Source organism: Carex rostrata, chromosome 2 (assembly GCF_964058835.1).
Source record: "Carex rostrata chromosome 2, lpCarRost1.2, whole genome shotgun sequence".
NCBI lineage: Eukaryota > Viridiplantae > Streptophyta > Magnoliopsida > Poales > Cyperaceae > Carex > Carex rostrata.
The window spans coordinates 1,092,781-1,109,344 of NC_135919.1; the positions used below are offsets into that span (position 1 = coordinate 1,092,781).

The 16,564-nt window shown below is 32.5% G+C and overlaps 2 protein-coding genes across 3 annotated transcripts; both read right to left on the reverse strand.

Moving 5' to 3' along the window:
- Positions 1-5,948, reverse strand: LOC144548558 (toMV susceptible protein tm-2-like). Its single transcript, XM_078297266.1, has 3 exons — positions 5,377-5,948; positions 4,251-5,000; positions 1-1,300 (listed from the first exon to the last, which is right to left on the reverse strand). The coding sequence occupies exons 1-3, from the start codon at positions 5,934-5,936 to the stop codon at positions 190-192; spliced, it is 2,421 nt and encodes an 806-aa protein (XP_078153392.1). The 5' UTR covers positions 5,937-5,948; the 3' UTR covers positions 1-189.
- Positions 5,949-13,472: 7,524 nt separating this feature from the next.
- On the reverse strand, positions 13,473-16,540 carry LOC144567852 (disease resistance RPP13-like protein 4). Of its 2 annotated transcripts, XM_078318066.1 has the most exons (3): positions 16,444-16,540; positions 15,336-15,692; positions 13,473-15,284 (listed from the first exon to the last, which is right to left on the reverse strand). In XM_078318066.1, the coding sequence occupies exons 2-3, from the start codon at positions 15,673-15,675 to the stop codon at positions 13,729-13,731; spliced, it is 1,896 nt and encodes a 631-aa protein (XP_078174192.1). In that variant the 5' UTR covers positions 15,676-15,692; positions 16,444-16,540; the 3' UTR covers positions 13,473-13,728. The 2 variants fall into 2 exon arrangements, with proteins under 2 accessions (XP_078174192.1, XP_078174182.1); XM_078318056.1 differs by having other exon boundaries at positions 13,473-15,692.
- Between the last annotated feature and the right edge of the window lie 24 nt (positions 16,541-16,564).

Genomic DNA, 16,564 nt, shown 5'->3' on the forward strand with positions numbered 1-16,564 from the left:
TAAATCCTATAGCTCTAGCACTCATTTTACAATTTAGATGCATCAATTTTGTATGTACCCTGATAACCAAAGCATGGAAAAATATACAAGAATTAGAGGATGAAAATCCACCCAGCAAGAACAAAAGCAATCACATTTTTACATAGTTCGTCTTTCAAAAGAATAAAGTACAGAAAACAAAAAGAAAATTTAATTGAAGGAGGCCAATGGAAACTGTTCGCATATTTGTTTTTTTCCTACAAATGTAGAACCAAAGTATTTAACAGTCACATACTGTAGCTCAAGAGGCAGGTGAAACTTGAAATCGATAGGTGTTTTGAGTTGGAGGTATGTGAGCTTTGGCATGACCCCTTGTGCCACCGTCAAATCCTGAAATGCATGAGACTTTGTACCAACCACTTCCAAGCATTGCAGTTCAGAGAATCCTTCTACACAGATTATTGAACCCGTGTAATTCATCACACGATATCTTAAGCAAAGTTTCTTCAGACTCTGCAACTTTCCAAGCTCCAGCATTGGATTTTGCTCAAGTTGAGAGTCGATAAGTGTCAATTTAATGAGGTTTGGTGGAAACAAGCTAGCATCTAAGGTGACGGACCATTTTCCTTGCAAGTGCAGAGATTGTAAATTCTCATAATTTGGGAGTGCTTTTGGGTAAAGAATATCCATCGGGAGACTAGTATTTTTATTCAAACTCCCTTTGATCCCTAGGGAGACCAGATTTGGCAGCGTTTTAAGTAGGTTGGTCATTGTAATCAAATTGTCATCCCAACAAACACCTAATTTAGACAGGTTTTCTAAAAGGGGCAACTCCCTATCCCATGTTTTTGTTGGAGGCCGTACCCATTGCATGGTTTGGAGATTCTTTAGGTCAGCTGTTGACATTGGTCCATTGAGTCCGCAATTACATAGTACATGCCTCAATGTACCAATTGTCCAAAAGGAATCAGGTAGTTCAGCTCTAGTTCCTCGCACATCCAAGGTTTCGAGAGTTTTCATACGATCAAAGGTAAGTAGTGAGGAGATGGAAAAATTACAGTTTATAAACCCCAAGTATTTTAGGTAAATTAACTCATCTAATTCCTTGGGCAGGCGAGTAGGGTAACTAGTGATGCCCACAAGTTCAAGAACATTAAGTCGCGTAAAATTATAGGAACTGGGTGACTTCTTGTAAAAAAATAGGGCTACAGAGCGTTCCTCCTTGACCGCATACATTGCAATCTCACGGTGAAGATCATGCACCCGACAACACTTGATCGAACCATTCATGTTTGATCGGCTTAATACTTGTATCATACACCTGCATTCATTTTTGTTTATAAACAAGTCAATACTGAGAGTAATGTAGTCATAATAAAGGTTTATATCCTAAATAGAATCATTAGTTCCTAAATAGAAAGATAAAATTATGTTATCCTGATTATTAATATGCATTGAAATTAAAATATAGAATTAATGGAAGTTGTGCTAGTGTTGTAGCCAATCAGTTGATGATTGTGCTCCAAGTATTATATGTATGGTTCATGAAATTTGATGTGGAATAAAACATTTGTTCGTTGAGTATTTTTATTATTTATAAATTATTTATGTTGAGAAATTGAATTGTGAAACTCTATAATGGAAATTAATAAATAATCTAATTGGTCCCTAATCTTACAAATTAGTAGGAACATTAATTCAACAGGTATATATAAAGATTAGCATGTGGATTACATGATGGTTGTGTTATACAGATCATATATGATAAAAGTTATCAATTTAATCACATAAATACAAGTTAGAGAATTTGGTATTAGATAGATTCCACATGAGACATTATATGGATTGTGTTTTGTGTCATTTATTTTTTATTTCTGTCTTGAATTCTCTAGTATGAGATGGGTAGTTTTCCTACACGAGATAAATGTATTTCTGTCTCAATGTGTGTATTTTGTGCATAGGTAAATTATTCATCAAGAATATTGATGTCTCTCGTATATTTGAGTGATGATATCTCTAGGACTCTTGATGAAGTAAAAAGTATGCATGTAATTGTAATTAAAGAGTTAATCATATTTTATTGGATTACTTGGAATAAAAAAAGAATAATATTGCAAGGATGATACACTCATACCTTGAGTTATTCATGATATATCATGTGACATAATAAATGACAAAAGACAAATTATGCCTAAGGATCATGATATACTACATATCATCTGTTATATTTGGGTAATTATTAATGCACTACTAGGTACAACTTATAATTTATAGAATTAAAAGAGAGTTTTGATTCTATTGCCAACATGATACATATCGCAATGGGCACACACAAATGGAAAAAAAAAATTAATTAGTCATATCATATATTGATATGAATGTGTGTTGATTAAATAAATTCGAGTTGTAATTTATTTATTTACCATATGATGTCAAAATAAATATCATGAGATAGACATAAATAATGCTAAAGAAATTTATTTGATGTGTGATATGTCATTTAAATTTAATTTTCAACACAAGAGACATATAATTATATAGTACAAGTTATATGGCTATTGGGCTTTGAGTTTAATTAAATGGTTAATACACATTGGGCCAAAATAGGAAAGGTGTAAAAAAATTGGGGACCGAAATTAGGCCAGCTATAAAGAAAGGAATATTCTTTTGAATATCCTATGAGCCATGAGGTGTCATTAAGAGATAAGATCAGATAGGATCATGCTTAATGAATGACTAAATCTTCACTAAAATTTTCAAAATTTGAGTTCTACAAAGGCCCTTTGGGTGATTCAAAAATCATTAGTGCCCCATTTTCTCTGTAAGAATCTGAGATATTTTATGGATTGAACCCTTAATTAATTTTGGTCGAAATTGTCCATTTTAACGGCCAACCCAATTTGAGCTAGTTCGAGCTCAAACCTTGCTCAATCTTGATAAAATATGAAATTCCACTTTCTCATGTGTTGAGAATTAAATCCACTGTTAAAAAAAAAAATTGTTTTATTCAAGAAGTAGAAGCCTAGAGATTAAGTCACTTTGAAACCTTCTAGCAAAGGTTTTGGACAATACCATGGTGGATATATGGAGAGCACCTAACTTTGGTTTTTGCAAGTGGTCGCTGGCCATCCTAAGGACGAGCTTGACCTTGAACATATCTTAATTCCTTCAACTTGTATATAATTATATAAATAAGATGTTTTGTAAATTATGCTCTAGGATTGAAGAGAAATATTTTAATGTGTACATATATGACGGTTGAAAATTTAGAATAATATTGAAAAATTCAAACTATATTTTTCAAAATCCTAACTCCTCATGCAAAATTATAATTTTGCACTATCCAACCTCCTAAACATAAAATTTAATTTTTTCTTCGAGTCGTGTTTTAGTATCAAAGCGTATCTGTTGTTTCTTTTGCAAGGGAGGTGAAAGATACCTAATTATTTAGAAAAATAGTTTGTCCACTCTATTTAAAAAAATGATAACACTTGGAAGAAGGTTTTTGAAAAAGAAGCTATTTATTAAAGAAGAAATCATAAAATTAGAAAGAGGCACATAATTGTAATTAATAACGGGTGAAGTACTCATATATATATATATATATATATATATATATATATAGAGTTAGGCTGGGGTGCTATGGATAGCATAGAGGCCTCTATGCTACGGCTCAATATTCGAGTTTTCAAAATCTAAACGGTCGATCCGAACCATTCATCTTATTCTCCATATTAATATATGCTTGGAGACCAAATTTTACATTTTTCTGAATTTTTTTACTATTTATTAAGTATTTTACAAAATTGTTGATCCAACGGTGGCTGCACAAAACAGTAAAACCGTTGGATTAGCGATTTTCAAAGTGGCTTAATAAATAGTAAAAAAATTCATAAAATTATAAAATTTGGTTTCCAAGCAGATATTAATATGGAGAATAAGATGAACGGTTCGGATCGACCGTTTGGATTTTGAAAACTGGAATATTGAGCCGTAGCACGGGAGGCCACTATGCTATCCATAGCACCCCAGCCTAACTCTATATATATATATATATATATATATATTCATTTTAAAAGGATTGATCTTGCAGTAAAGAGTGTTAATGAGGCTTTGCAGCTTATTTTTGTTTGTGTTATACTCCATTTACTCAATCTTTGTGTCTTGTTTCTGATACTGGAAGTGTGTTTCTATGAAGTAGATAATTTGTGACCAAAAAGTTTGTAATAGTACTGTAAAATGCTTGAAAAAATTAGGGAAAAAAATATAACCTAGTATGAAGTTCCTCAAGGTAGTCCTCACCCATTTTCTCCATTGTTGTCGTCCCCTCGCGTGGTATACATTCATTTGCTACCCACATTTTGATCAAACGTTTAGCAGAGATCTCATAGTCTTCAGGAAAATAAGCAAGATATCGAAAACATGCCTTGAGATAATCTGGCATATATTCGTAGCTCATGGCCAGGACGTTCATGCAATCTTTACGGATTGAGAACCAATCTAGTGCTCCCAATACTCTCTCCCAGGTAAGATAGGGTTTTTTTTTAGTTAAAAGGTTATTACCTAGTAGTACTAAAGTTAGAGGTAAGCCTTTACATTTCTTTGATAGTTCTTCTATAGGCCCATTTTTAATAGGTTCATGATAATTGAAAGCCATTTTATGGAGGAGATGTTGGCTTTTCGCATCATCTAAGAAGCCGAGTTTGTATGGTGCCATTTTGTAGTCGGCTAATTCATCAACATTCATAATCCTGCTAGTCATTAGAACACGACTACCATTGTTGGCATCAGGCAATGCATTTTTCAGTTGATCCCACAGTTCAACATGCCATACATCATCTAGAATAATCAGATATCTTTTGTTGATTAAAAGAACATTTAGCCACCTGATTAAATCTTCCACATGTAGGTTCGCATCGACAGAACAATTGAGTTGGCGTAGCATCATTCTCAAGAGATCAATCAGATTGAAATGTTGTGTGATCGATAACTTTATTGAATACTCGAACTCTGCCATCACACTGGATATACAAGCAAAACAAAAAATACAATTAGATTGATTTCTAGCAAGGTTTTTGAATGAATATCTACAAAAATTAAAGGACAAGTAGTCCATGCAATAATTATATATATCTACTTAAATATCCACCTAATTATTTCTTAGAAATTACTATCTAAATTATTCGGACCCATCCATAGCAAAACTATTAATTTTAGTACTCATTTATGTACATCTTGTAACATCATTGTTGTTATCAGTTTTGTAATTTCTACGAACATATAGATAATTACTATCAACAAATAAGTTCAGGGATAATAGTTGCATAAACATCCAACAATCATAATGAAATGTCCATTATTATTATAGTTGGAAAAGAAAAATCTGCACTTACGTACCTTCTGTGTACCATATTTGCAAGGGTAGTCTTTCCTAGACCGCCCATACCCACAATTGTTATGACGGCTCGCCTAAGCGTTTCCTCAGGGCGTAGCAGTTTCACAATGTTGTTCTTGTCAGCCTCCATGCCGACGACCTCAATTTCGTCTACTTCTTGACAAATATGTCTCCGAACTATCTGTCCCTCATTGCCTTGCAGGTCTCCGATTTCATCGTCGACCATTCTCCAAATGATCAATTTGAGTTCTTTTTGAATGTTTTTGAGTTCAGCGGAATTAATTACTTCTTGGCGACTTTGAATTCCGAGAGATAATTTATCGATTACTTTCTCGATACGGATTACCACACGGACGAGATCAGTGACCCAGTTCACCGCCCTCGCATCTCCTAATTTGTACTTCATGTCGGCATTCTTCAGGAAGGGTTGGATTTGGTACAGACTGGACCGGATCGAATTGAGATGCTTGACAAGCGAATTGAAACTCACATCATTGAAGACGGTATTTTTGATATCGATTAGGCTGCGCACCACCTTTTGCACCCATACCTCAGAGACCATTTTCTCTCTCGCTCTTTCTTTTGAAATGTGCACCAGTGTAAGGGGGAGGGGGCGGCGGCTGACCTAATTTATTGTATAATAATTAAGGGAGCTGGCTACGGTGCTACACATAGCATAGGGCAATGGCTCGATATTTGATTTCTCAAAATTTTATGGTCAATTTGAGCCATTCAACATGATCTTCGTATGAATATGTGCTTGCAAACTAAATTTTACATTTTTTAAAAAAAATTTACTATTTTTTTAGATAGGTAGAAAATGACTTGATCTGAATGGTATATAATTTTCAGATCAAGTGATTTTCTATTTATCTAAAAAAATAGTAAAAAAGTTTAAAAAATGTAAAATTTGGTTTGCAAGCACATATTCATATGGAGATCATGTTGAACGGTTTGGATTGACCGTTAGAATTTTGAAAACTCAAATATTGAGCCGTTGCACGGAGGCCCTCTATGCTAAGCGTAACATATTTTAGCATTTTTCATAATTAAGTTCTCTAGAAGGTCAGGTTGACGAACTTGTCAGGTCTTAATTTATTATTTGACAAAACTTATGCCGAAATTTTTATTAATATCTAAGAAAAAAAAATTCAAATTCTACCCACTTTTGCGCAGGATTTCGAAAATTGTTCAAACCGGTTAAAATCTCAATGGTTTTTCAACTTTCTGGTTATTTTCTCACCGGTTCAAGAATTGAAACCGGTGAGATTTTGACCGGTTTCAAGAAAAGAAACCGGTGAGAATCTCACCGATTTTGTGTGTGTGTGTTTTTTTACAAAACATATATATATATATATATATATATATTTTTTATTGAAATATTAGATATGTTTAATATATTTCTTTGAAAATAGATGGAATACAATATAATTTGATTTATTAGAAAGACTGTAACAAATAACTCGGATCAATATTTTTCAAGTTGGATTTTTCGCAGTTGTAAGAAAAATTATTATATTTCTTTACATGTTATTGGTAAAAAAAATTTCAATCTAAGTTATTGATCGCGATTCAAAAGTCACTTTTAAGTAAATACAGAAAATACTGTCATCCTTCTAGTACATTTAATTTATAAAAAGTTGTATCTATTTAAAAAAACAAAAACAAAATTATTTAATTATTTAATGATTGTTATTTAAAAAAAAATTCAAAATAGATACAACTTTTTAGAAATTAACTATACTAGAAAGATCACAATATTTTATGTATTACTTGGAAGTGACTTTTACACCGCGATCAATAACTCAAATTCAAAGCATATTTTTTTTTCCAATAACACATAAAGAAATATATTAATTTTTATTACAGCCACGAAAAATCCGCCCTGAAAAATATTGATCCGAGTTATTTGTTGCAGTCTTTCTAATAAATCAAATTATATTGTATTCCATCTATTTTTGAAAAAATATATTAAATATTTCTAATATTTCAATAAAAAATAAATTACAAAAGTATGTTTTGTAAAAAAAAACACACACACACAAAATCGGTGAAAATCTCACCAGTTTATTTTTTTGAAGCCGGTCAAAATCTCATCGGTCCCAATTTAGAAAATCGGTGAGATTTTAATCGGTTTGGACAATGTTTGAAATCCTGCTCAAAAGTGGGTAGGATTTGAATTTTTTTTTTTGGATATTAATAAAAGTTTTGGAAACCTAAGGGTATTTACCAAAAGGGAAGAAACCTACAGAATGGCAATTAAGGGTGTGTTCGGATGTCACGGGATTACACGGGATGGAATTTGATGGGGATGGGAATCCACTTTTAAAAAAGTGAGAACTGTACGGAATGCACGGGATTAATTATGGGAATATGAAAAAATGAGTGTTCTTTTGTATAATGGGATTAATTGTGGAAAATATTTATTCATTTTAAAATATGTATATTTATTTAATTGTTTTAGTTTAATTTAGTTATAAATGATTTTTCTTTTAATTATTGTTTTTGAATTGTAGCGTTTTGTTCTGTATTGATTTTAACCAATTAAGTTAAAGTTAGCTTAATATAAAAAAGTAATTAAATATAAAATTACAATGAAAAAAAACTATCGTGCCACCATCTATTTATTTAGACCAATAATATATTGTAAATTTAATATTTTAATAGGTTGTAAATTGTAACATTTGGTAAACATAATTAAAAAATAATAATATTAATGAAATTAAATAAAATTGATTAAATAATAATATTAAAAAGATGAACCATTTCTAATAAAAAATATTACTAAAATGGTACAAATAAAATTAGAAAATATTTATAAATAAATTAAAAAAAAAATAATAAAACAACAATTAAAAACATTTACAAAAAATAACATTTTAAAATATTTACAAAAAATAAACATTTATAAACAAACAAACAAATATTTAAAATATATACTTACAAAAATTAGAAAACAAACAAACATTTAAAATATGTAATTAAAAACATTTACAAAAAATAAATTTTACAAGCACTTACAAAAAAATAAACATTTAAATTATGTAATTACAAAAATTAGAAAACAAACAAACATTTAAAATATGTAATTAAAAACATTTACAAAAAAATAAACTATTAAAAATATTTATAAACAAACAAACATTTAAAAATATGTAATTACAAAAATTAGAAAACAAATAAATATGTAAAATATGTATTAAAAAAATAAGAAAACAAATAAATATGTAAAATATGTATTAAAAAAATAAGAAAACAATAATTAAAAACATTTAAAAAATAAAAATAAAATAAAATATGTAAGTTTTATATATAGTTGCTCCAACATGCACTTTAATCTATTGTAAGTTTTGATTAAAAATTGAGATGTAAGAAAAAATAAAAAAATAGAAAAATTGAATGTCCGGATCCGGATGATAGTCCCACAAGCCCCAGTGAAGCTAAGAAAGAGATATACATATATAACTTTCTCCATATGATCAAGGTGTTATGCGGAGTCAGAAAGGCCACATGGAGAGAGAAGGAAACAGTCAGCCCACGTGATGAGAGATAAGATTTGGAAAATAAAAATTGAGTCTGAGCTCGTTTTTTTGTTCCCATAACAATATACGGGAGCAGGGCGTTCCGATGCCCATCGGACCAGGTCCCGTTCGATGGACAGTTTGAACTGTTGGATTGTATCAAAAATCGTACTATCTTGATTAATGAAGCACCCTCAATCAAAATGGATTTAACCCAATAAGCTCATAAAACCCACTAAAATCCTTCCGTCTCTTCGTCTCCTCTCTCTCTTGTCGCCTGTGCTCTCCCTCCCTCGCGCTGCGCATGCTTCGTCTGCTCTCGCTCCCTCGTGCTTTGCTCTCTCCGCGTGCCTCGCTCTCTTGTGGCCTTGCTCCCTCGTTCCTTCGCGCACTCTCTCTCCCATGGATTCAGAATCGCAAACTATAACGCGTTGCCACATTATATATATCCGACTCATTCTCAAACTGTCCTAACTTGACCGATGATCAAAACGGCCAAAGATTCTTAATATCTATAATTAATGCGAGGCTCTTGCAAGATAATATATTTCATAGCAATGCTGATCCAAATTAAAGTGAGGAAAAAATTGAAACTAACCTCAAGTGAAAATTAAAACATATGGATTTTGATTTATAGCATGAAGTTTTGGCTGGTTTGTCACATTTACATTTTAATTTATAAAAACTCCATGCTTTTGATGGTTGGTATCAAGGTGAGAAAACATATGTATTTTGTTTAGAAAATGTGATATTACTTCATGCTGTAATTCAGAACTGATCCAAATCAAAACATATGTCAACTAATATTGGGTTAGATAGAATTGATGTTTTAATTTGAAAGGAACAATTGAACTGATATTGGTTTAGATAGAATATGAGATATTACTTCAAGGAACAATGTAAGTATGGAACCACACTGGTTACACATATTCATTCCTGATTTTTTGATGATTTCCATATATTATTGTAAGAGGGCTGATACTGGTTTAGATAGAACTGATGTCTTTGAATTGTTTACGATTTTCATATACTTTTTGTAAGAGGGCTAATACGGATTTAGATAGAAACTAACCTTGAGAATCTAATGGTTTGGAAGAGAGAGCAAACAAAGGAGAAGTGACCACCAGCGGGTCGCGTGGCGGGTGATGCAATGTCTACGATTCTGAATCCATGGGAGAGAGAGCGCGCAAAGGAGCGAGGGAGCAAGAGCACGAGAGAGCGAGGGCACGCAGGAGAGAGCGCAGCTCCAGGGAACGAGGGAGCGAGAGCAGACGAAGCATGCGCAGCGCGAGGGAGGGAGAGCACAGGCGACAAGAGAGAGAGGAGACGAAGAGACGGAAGGATTTTAGTGGGTTTTATGAGCTTATTGGGTTAAATCCATTTTGATTGAGGGTGCTTCGTTAATCAAGGTAGTACGATTTTTGATGCAATCCAACAGTTCAAACTGCCCATCGAACGAGACCTGGCCTGATGGGCATCAGAACGCCCCTGCTCCCAACAATATACAGGTCTGGAACGTTTTTGAGAAAAAATATGGGAAGTAATTGAAAAAATACATGTCATCCGAACGGGGTTGGGATTAAAATTCTCACTTAGCTTAAAATCCCACTCGTTCCTATTAAAACTCAGCCTGCCGAACAGGCCAAAGGAATAAAGAAAAAGACGCTAAGATAGTGATTTATATATCATCCAACAACAAAGAAGGCGACATAGCATGTGAAAGCACCATGCATAGGACATCTACGCACAGTAGTGGACTTGACTAGAGCATGCTTTTTCTTTTGATCTGTCCAAATCACATGCTGTGGGGACTAATAATTTCATCCAATTGCAGAGGGGAGGGGAGCGTAAACCTAGTGGTTTGCTAAACCCGTTAGGAGTTGAACCCGTTTTGCCCGGTCCGTACCCGTTACCCGTGGTACCCGTACCCGTTGCCCGGGTACAAACGGGTAGACGGGTACGGGTAATAAACGGACCGGACAACATAATTTTGAAAAAAACCCGTTGTACCCGTACCCGTCTACCCGCCAACCCGTACCCGCCTACCCGTACCCGTCTACCCGTACCCGTACCTGACCCGTTACAAAATTTAAATTTCAAAATTTTTTTGGCGGCACCCTATAGAATTCAGATCCAGTGCAATACCTGACTGAGTAGAATGAGATCTGAGTCATCAATTTTAATTTGGCATGAATCTCAAAACGGACCCCTATATCTAAACTCCATCCAGGATGTCCTTTAACTTGGCACGAATCTCAAAGCATAAAAATTCAGAAAAAAAAACAGAAAAGAAAAAAAAAAAAAAAAAAAACCCGCCCGTACCCGTCAACCCTCAACGGGTACGGGTAATAAACGGGTAGGGTAGTGGTTTTGGGAAAACTACCCGTCTACCCGTTGCGGGTTGTACCCGTACCCGTCCTATCCGTCTACCCGCCCTACCCGTTACCCCTAACGGGTTACCCGGAACGGGTCACGGGTAACCCGTTAGCAAACCACTACGTAAACCTATAAGATGAGTCCATATTCTCACACAGTAGACAAACTTCAATTTTGATTTTGATCAAATCTGGACCTGAGTAAAAAATTCAGTTTAAGGGCATGTTCGGCGGACGAAGTGGAAAAGGAAATGAGAATGAGAATGAGATTCTAAAGTTTTTTAAATGATTTTTGCTGTTTATATGGGAAAATAATTTTTTTATTTTTTCATGTGAACAGTAAACTTTTTACTGAAGCCGAACAAAGACTAAATCAAAAATTTAAATAACGTTTATTGTATCATAATGAAATGGCTAAACAAACAATACTATGTTCATATTATGTCGCTATACAGTTATAGTACGCTATATGCTGATAGTGCCAAAATTTTTATAATTCAAAAATGCTATAGCGCATTATTTAGAACCCTGATCTAAATACATTTGTTCAGAACTCATTTTGAACTTATGTATTTAAATATTTTAATAAAATATTTAATTTTTTATATACCAAAACAACTGACTAAATGCAAGGTTTCTGAACGCATACATTTAGTATCCTAATATCGATCGTTTATTTTGGTATTTAATTACAGAAAGTAAATACAACGTAAAAAAAAAAAGATGAACATATCGACTTAATTTACTTTTTGTAATTAAATACCAAAATATCGATTGTAGGATATACTCATATATATGTCGATATGTAAGATAAAAATTAAACTCATGCATTCGGGCTGCAAAAAATTATACGACATAATATGAACATATCGACATAATTTTTAGCAGCTCGAATGCATGAGTTTAGAATTGAGGAAATGATGTAGACCTACGGGTCATTTAAGAATAAAAAAAGAAGAAGAAAGATGCATGAGTTTAGAATAAATTGTGAATACATTGTGAAATTATACATAGCTGTTAAACCATTTAAAACGGAATATAAAGAAGTAAAAATAAATAAATACACTAACATTATGCCATCATAGCTGCTAGATTCAAACATTTTATGGGCACTTGTTCTTATTCAAAATAAAACTATAATTATAAAATTTTACATGGATAATCAAATCGATCTCCCTGGGAAAAAAATAAGATCAATAGTTTGAATTCTAAATTTTAAATAGAAACATAAAAATAAATTGTGACAAGGGTGGCACTGAAATTCTCCTTTTCAAAATATATAGTTCACATTTTCAAATATATATATAGAGATAGAGAGAGACATTGGCTAATTTTCCATTGTTTATTAATTTAGCAATTTTAAAACTGACTTAATAAATTATAAAAAATCTAAAAAAACATAAAACTTGGTCTCCAAGCACATTTTAATATAGATATCACATCTAATGGTTTGAATTGACCATTTAGACTTTAAAAAAAAAAATAATTGGTTGCACCACTGCTCTATAACAAACGTTTTGATATTCTAATAGTACAGATTTTAGTGAACCTTTTTTTTCTTTTCCACTTTTGTTTTATTATTTTCAATTTAATTTGTTCAATGAGATTTATTTGCTTCTAAAGCATCTCCATCAATGCAATTCATAAGCAATTGTAAGACAGTTGTCAAATTGAAAGTAGTCATTAATTGCAAAATAGATGCTTTCATAAAAGAATAATAATTGCAAAAAATTATGTTACATAGATGATAGCGCTTTTTAAAGAATAGTAACTGTCAATTTTTGTAAAATAAAAGTGTTTTTGAAAGTTTTCATAATATGAAAGCTCTCAATTTTTTTAAAAAGATCCATATTTTTGAAAATAGAAATGAAATTGCTAATTCAGAAAAAGAGTTCCACATTTTTGAAAATAGAAATGAAATTACTAATTCAGATTTTGTAACTGACAGCAAGGATTTGCAATTGCATTTGCAATTCATTGGAGATGCTCTTTAGGACAAAAGCTAACAAAAGCTAAGTAAACTACGACAGGATATCGCTAGGAACAGGACAGGCTACTAATTAAGGACATGAATTTAAAATTTTTAATTAATGCTTTGATAAAGTTTATAAATCTCATCAAAGCAAATTTATATTAAAGTACTAAGGTAGGAAGATATTATTAAAAAAAAAATAAGAAATCAAATATGAATGATGCGATCAGTGGAGCAAAACAAAAACAATACAATACATATTTATGTGCGAAATTATTGAAATAAAATGTACACCCCCTTATAACTAAATAATAAAGCAACAATATCCAATTATCCATACATGTACACAATAAAGTGCATGTTACACAAATCCCAAAATATAATGAAATTATAAGATATTAAAAGTAAACATGTTTTACTAAAAGTGACATGAGATAGATGATCCCGAAAGCATGGCAAATTGCATAATCTCCTCTTCAAAATGCCCTATGATTGATTGGATGTCTCACTAGTATTGCCCTTATGATTAGGTTCATCCTTCTCCTTAATCCAATGACTCCTACCCTCTGGGAAGTTCTCAAGCTCGGGACATTCCACATATTCTACGTACTTTAAATTCCCAAATGACCTCCTCAGCTCAACCCAGTTGGTTTTCAAATTTTTCAAGAACTTGAGGCGCAATATCTCCACTTCCCACCTTGCATCATTTCTAATTTTTGTAAGTTTTCCACCTCTAATGTATAATCTCTTCAAGTTTTTTAGCTCTGCAGGGTTCAATAACTCTGATGCCTCAGTTTTTGGATAACATCTTATATCCAACTTTTCCAGATATTTTGGTAAAGAGTAGGTAACAGTACCCTTATTATTGTCCTTATTTCCTCCCCATATAATGGTCAATACCAAAATGTTGTTCAGAGGTTTTAAGCCACTGAAATCTTCAGTACCCGAATGCTCGATGAGAATTCTAATGCTGAGCTTCCAAAGATTTTTCAATTTTGAGAGATCACTAAGTTGACATGACTGGTTTTTATTTCCCACGTTGCCAACCACAAAACCCTTTAACACCTCTAAATTAGAGAGCTCACATATCCATTTTGGCATATGGTCTAACAGGTAGCACTCTGAAGTATCTAAGACCACCATGTTCTTGAACCAACTTTCTTGATGTAATGCTGATCTTATTAATTTTTGTTTGAATGTGGACCTTGATTTCTGTGGTAATTTTTCTAAATTATGACAAGCCCTGAGGTCTAGTATTTTCAGGTTTTCTAGTTTCCTAATTGATTCAGGAAGCTCTTCTATCCCTGAAATGCCTCGTAGGCTAAGGTATGTGACCTTTTCTGGCAACTCCTTTAAGAATTGGGTATCATCTATCTCAATGTGGTCTTTTGACTTTGTTTCTTCAGATCCAGTTTTTCCGACCACGTTATGAATCTCTGTCTCTGTGTAACGCCAACTACCAAGTTGAATCACCTTCAAATTCAAATCATACTTCTTGTTAGTGCCATTTATGTCCTTGTAATTGAGGTACCTCTGGCTTAGATTTAGTAGTACATCCATATGGAAGATGTTATCTTTATATAAGTGCCAAGTGCCATCTTGCTCAGATATAATGCGGCCATCCCCCTCACAAGCAAAGATCAACTGCTTATGGATTGTAGGGCTGATGATGCAGCTGTCGGTTACTTGATTATGCTCTCTGACATTTACTGTTGTGAGGACGTCCTTGTCCACCAGGTAAGAAAAGAAGAATTCACCCTGTTCAATAGTTCTTCTTGTATCCCCCTTAAAAGGTAAAAGCCCTAGAGCAATCCACCAGTAAATCACTAATCTCTTCTTCAGTTCTGTGTTTTCTGGAAATATGCCAAGGCTATACAGGCACCTCACCATTTGGGGGTCCAATGGCTCTATACATTTTAGAGTCATGGAGACTATGTTCTCTTCATAACTCCAATTTGACGATGCACTCGCTTTAGTTATTCTTTCTTTCTGAGGCAAATCAGATGCATTTTTGGAAGATTCCCCAACTTCAAATGTTGTTTCTTTTTGAGGCAAATCAGAATCATTTTCTGAAAATTCCCTGACTTCATAACTTCTATTCTTTCTTTGATTTCGTGCTAGCTGATTAAGAATAACCTTTAGATTGGTTATGAAACGTTCATTCAATTCAGTCGTTCTATCATTTTCATCAACCCAGTAATCAATTTGCCTTTCTATCTTTGCAAAGCAACCAGTTAGCTCCGTATCACAATTTTCTCTAATATCAAGATCACATTTTGTCTTTAGAACCTCTATTCTAATTTGGTTGATGATTTCCTGTGTCTTCAAGTCCTTAGGAACTTGCTCCTTGACTAGTTCAAGGCGTTTCAGTAGTGGTCCGACAAATTCTGCAATACCGGCCTTTAACTTGGCACCCTTTTTATTGTTGCTCATTGCATGGTTTGTCAAACCTAAGAAATAACAATGTTGTTCAATGAGGTTTGAGGAAAAAAATATTATAACATACATAGTATGAAAATTTTGATGAAAGTAATATGTTTGGTCAATATCTATACTTTTATGTCAGTATTTGTGTTGTAGTGATTTAAATTAATGATATTTTAGGAAGTGTACATGATGGGATTAATTTGGATAATATTGATGTAATATCTGTCAAATTTAACAATTTTCTCAATTCAATTGAAAATACTCGCTTAAAATTAAAATGTTTCTATTTATTTATTTATAATAGTTTAAGAATTAAAATTTATTATGAATTTAAATTTCAATATAATTGAACATCTAATGCGTAATTTTTAATGAAGTCAATATGTTTTAAAATCTAAGTTCGATTAGTTGGGTGACTGTATTTCTATTAATCAGTTATAATATTATTATTGTCTGATAAATTTTCTTAAATACAAACTTACGATTGATTTGGACCGTTTAGTTTAAAATAGTTCGATCTGAAATTCTGAATTTTTAATTATCAATTTGGAACATGTAAAGATGTATACAATTTACTAAACTAAGAATATTACAAGTTTGAAATTAAATATAAGAAAGTACTCCTACAATCCTCCTAATTGGTTATAACAACACTTTATTACATAATAGATAAAAAATTCAAAACAAACACAAACCTTAAAATTGGCAATTTAAGGACTGAATAGAAGGTAGAAATAAAACACTGAAATAGACAACATCAAAACAAACCTTTACCTTGTATGAGATTAGTTCGTGTCTTGTATTCAAGAATCTCCAAGTTGGTGCTCTAATTTATTGTTCTGATTCTGTAATCTCCGTTCACACTTGGGCGTGGTCGAATTTAACTGTAGGTAAG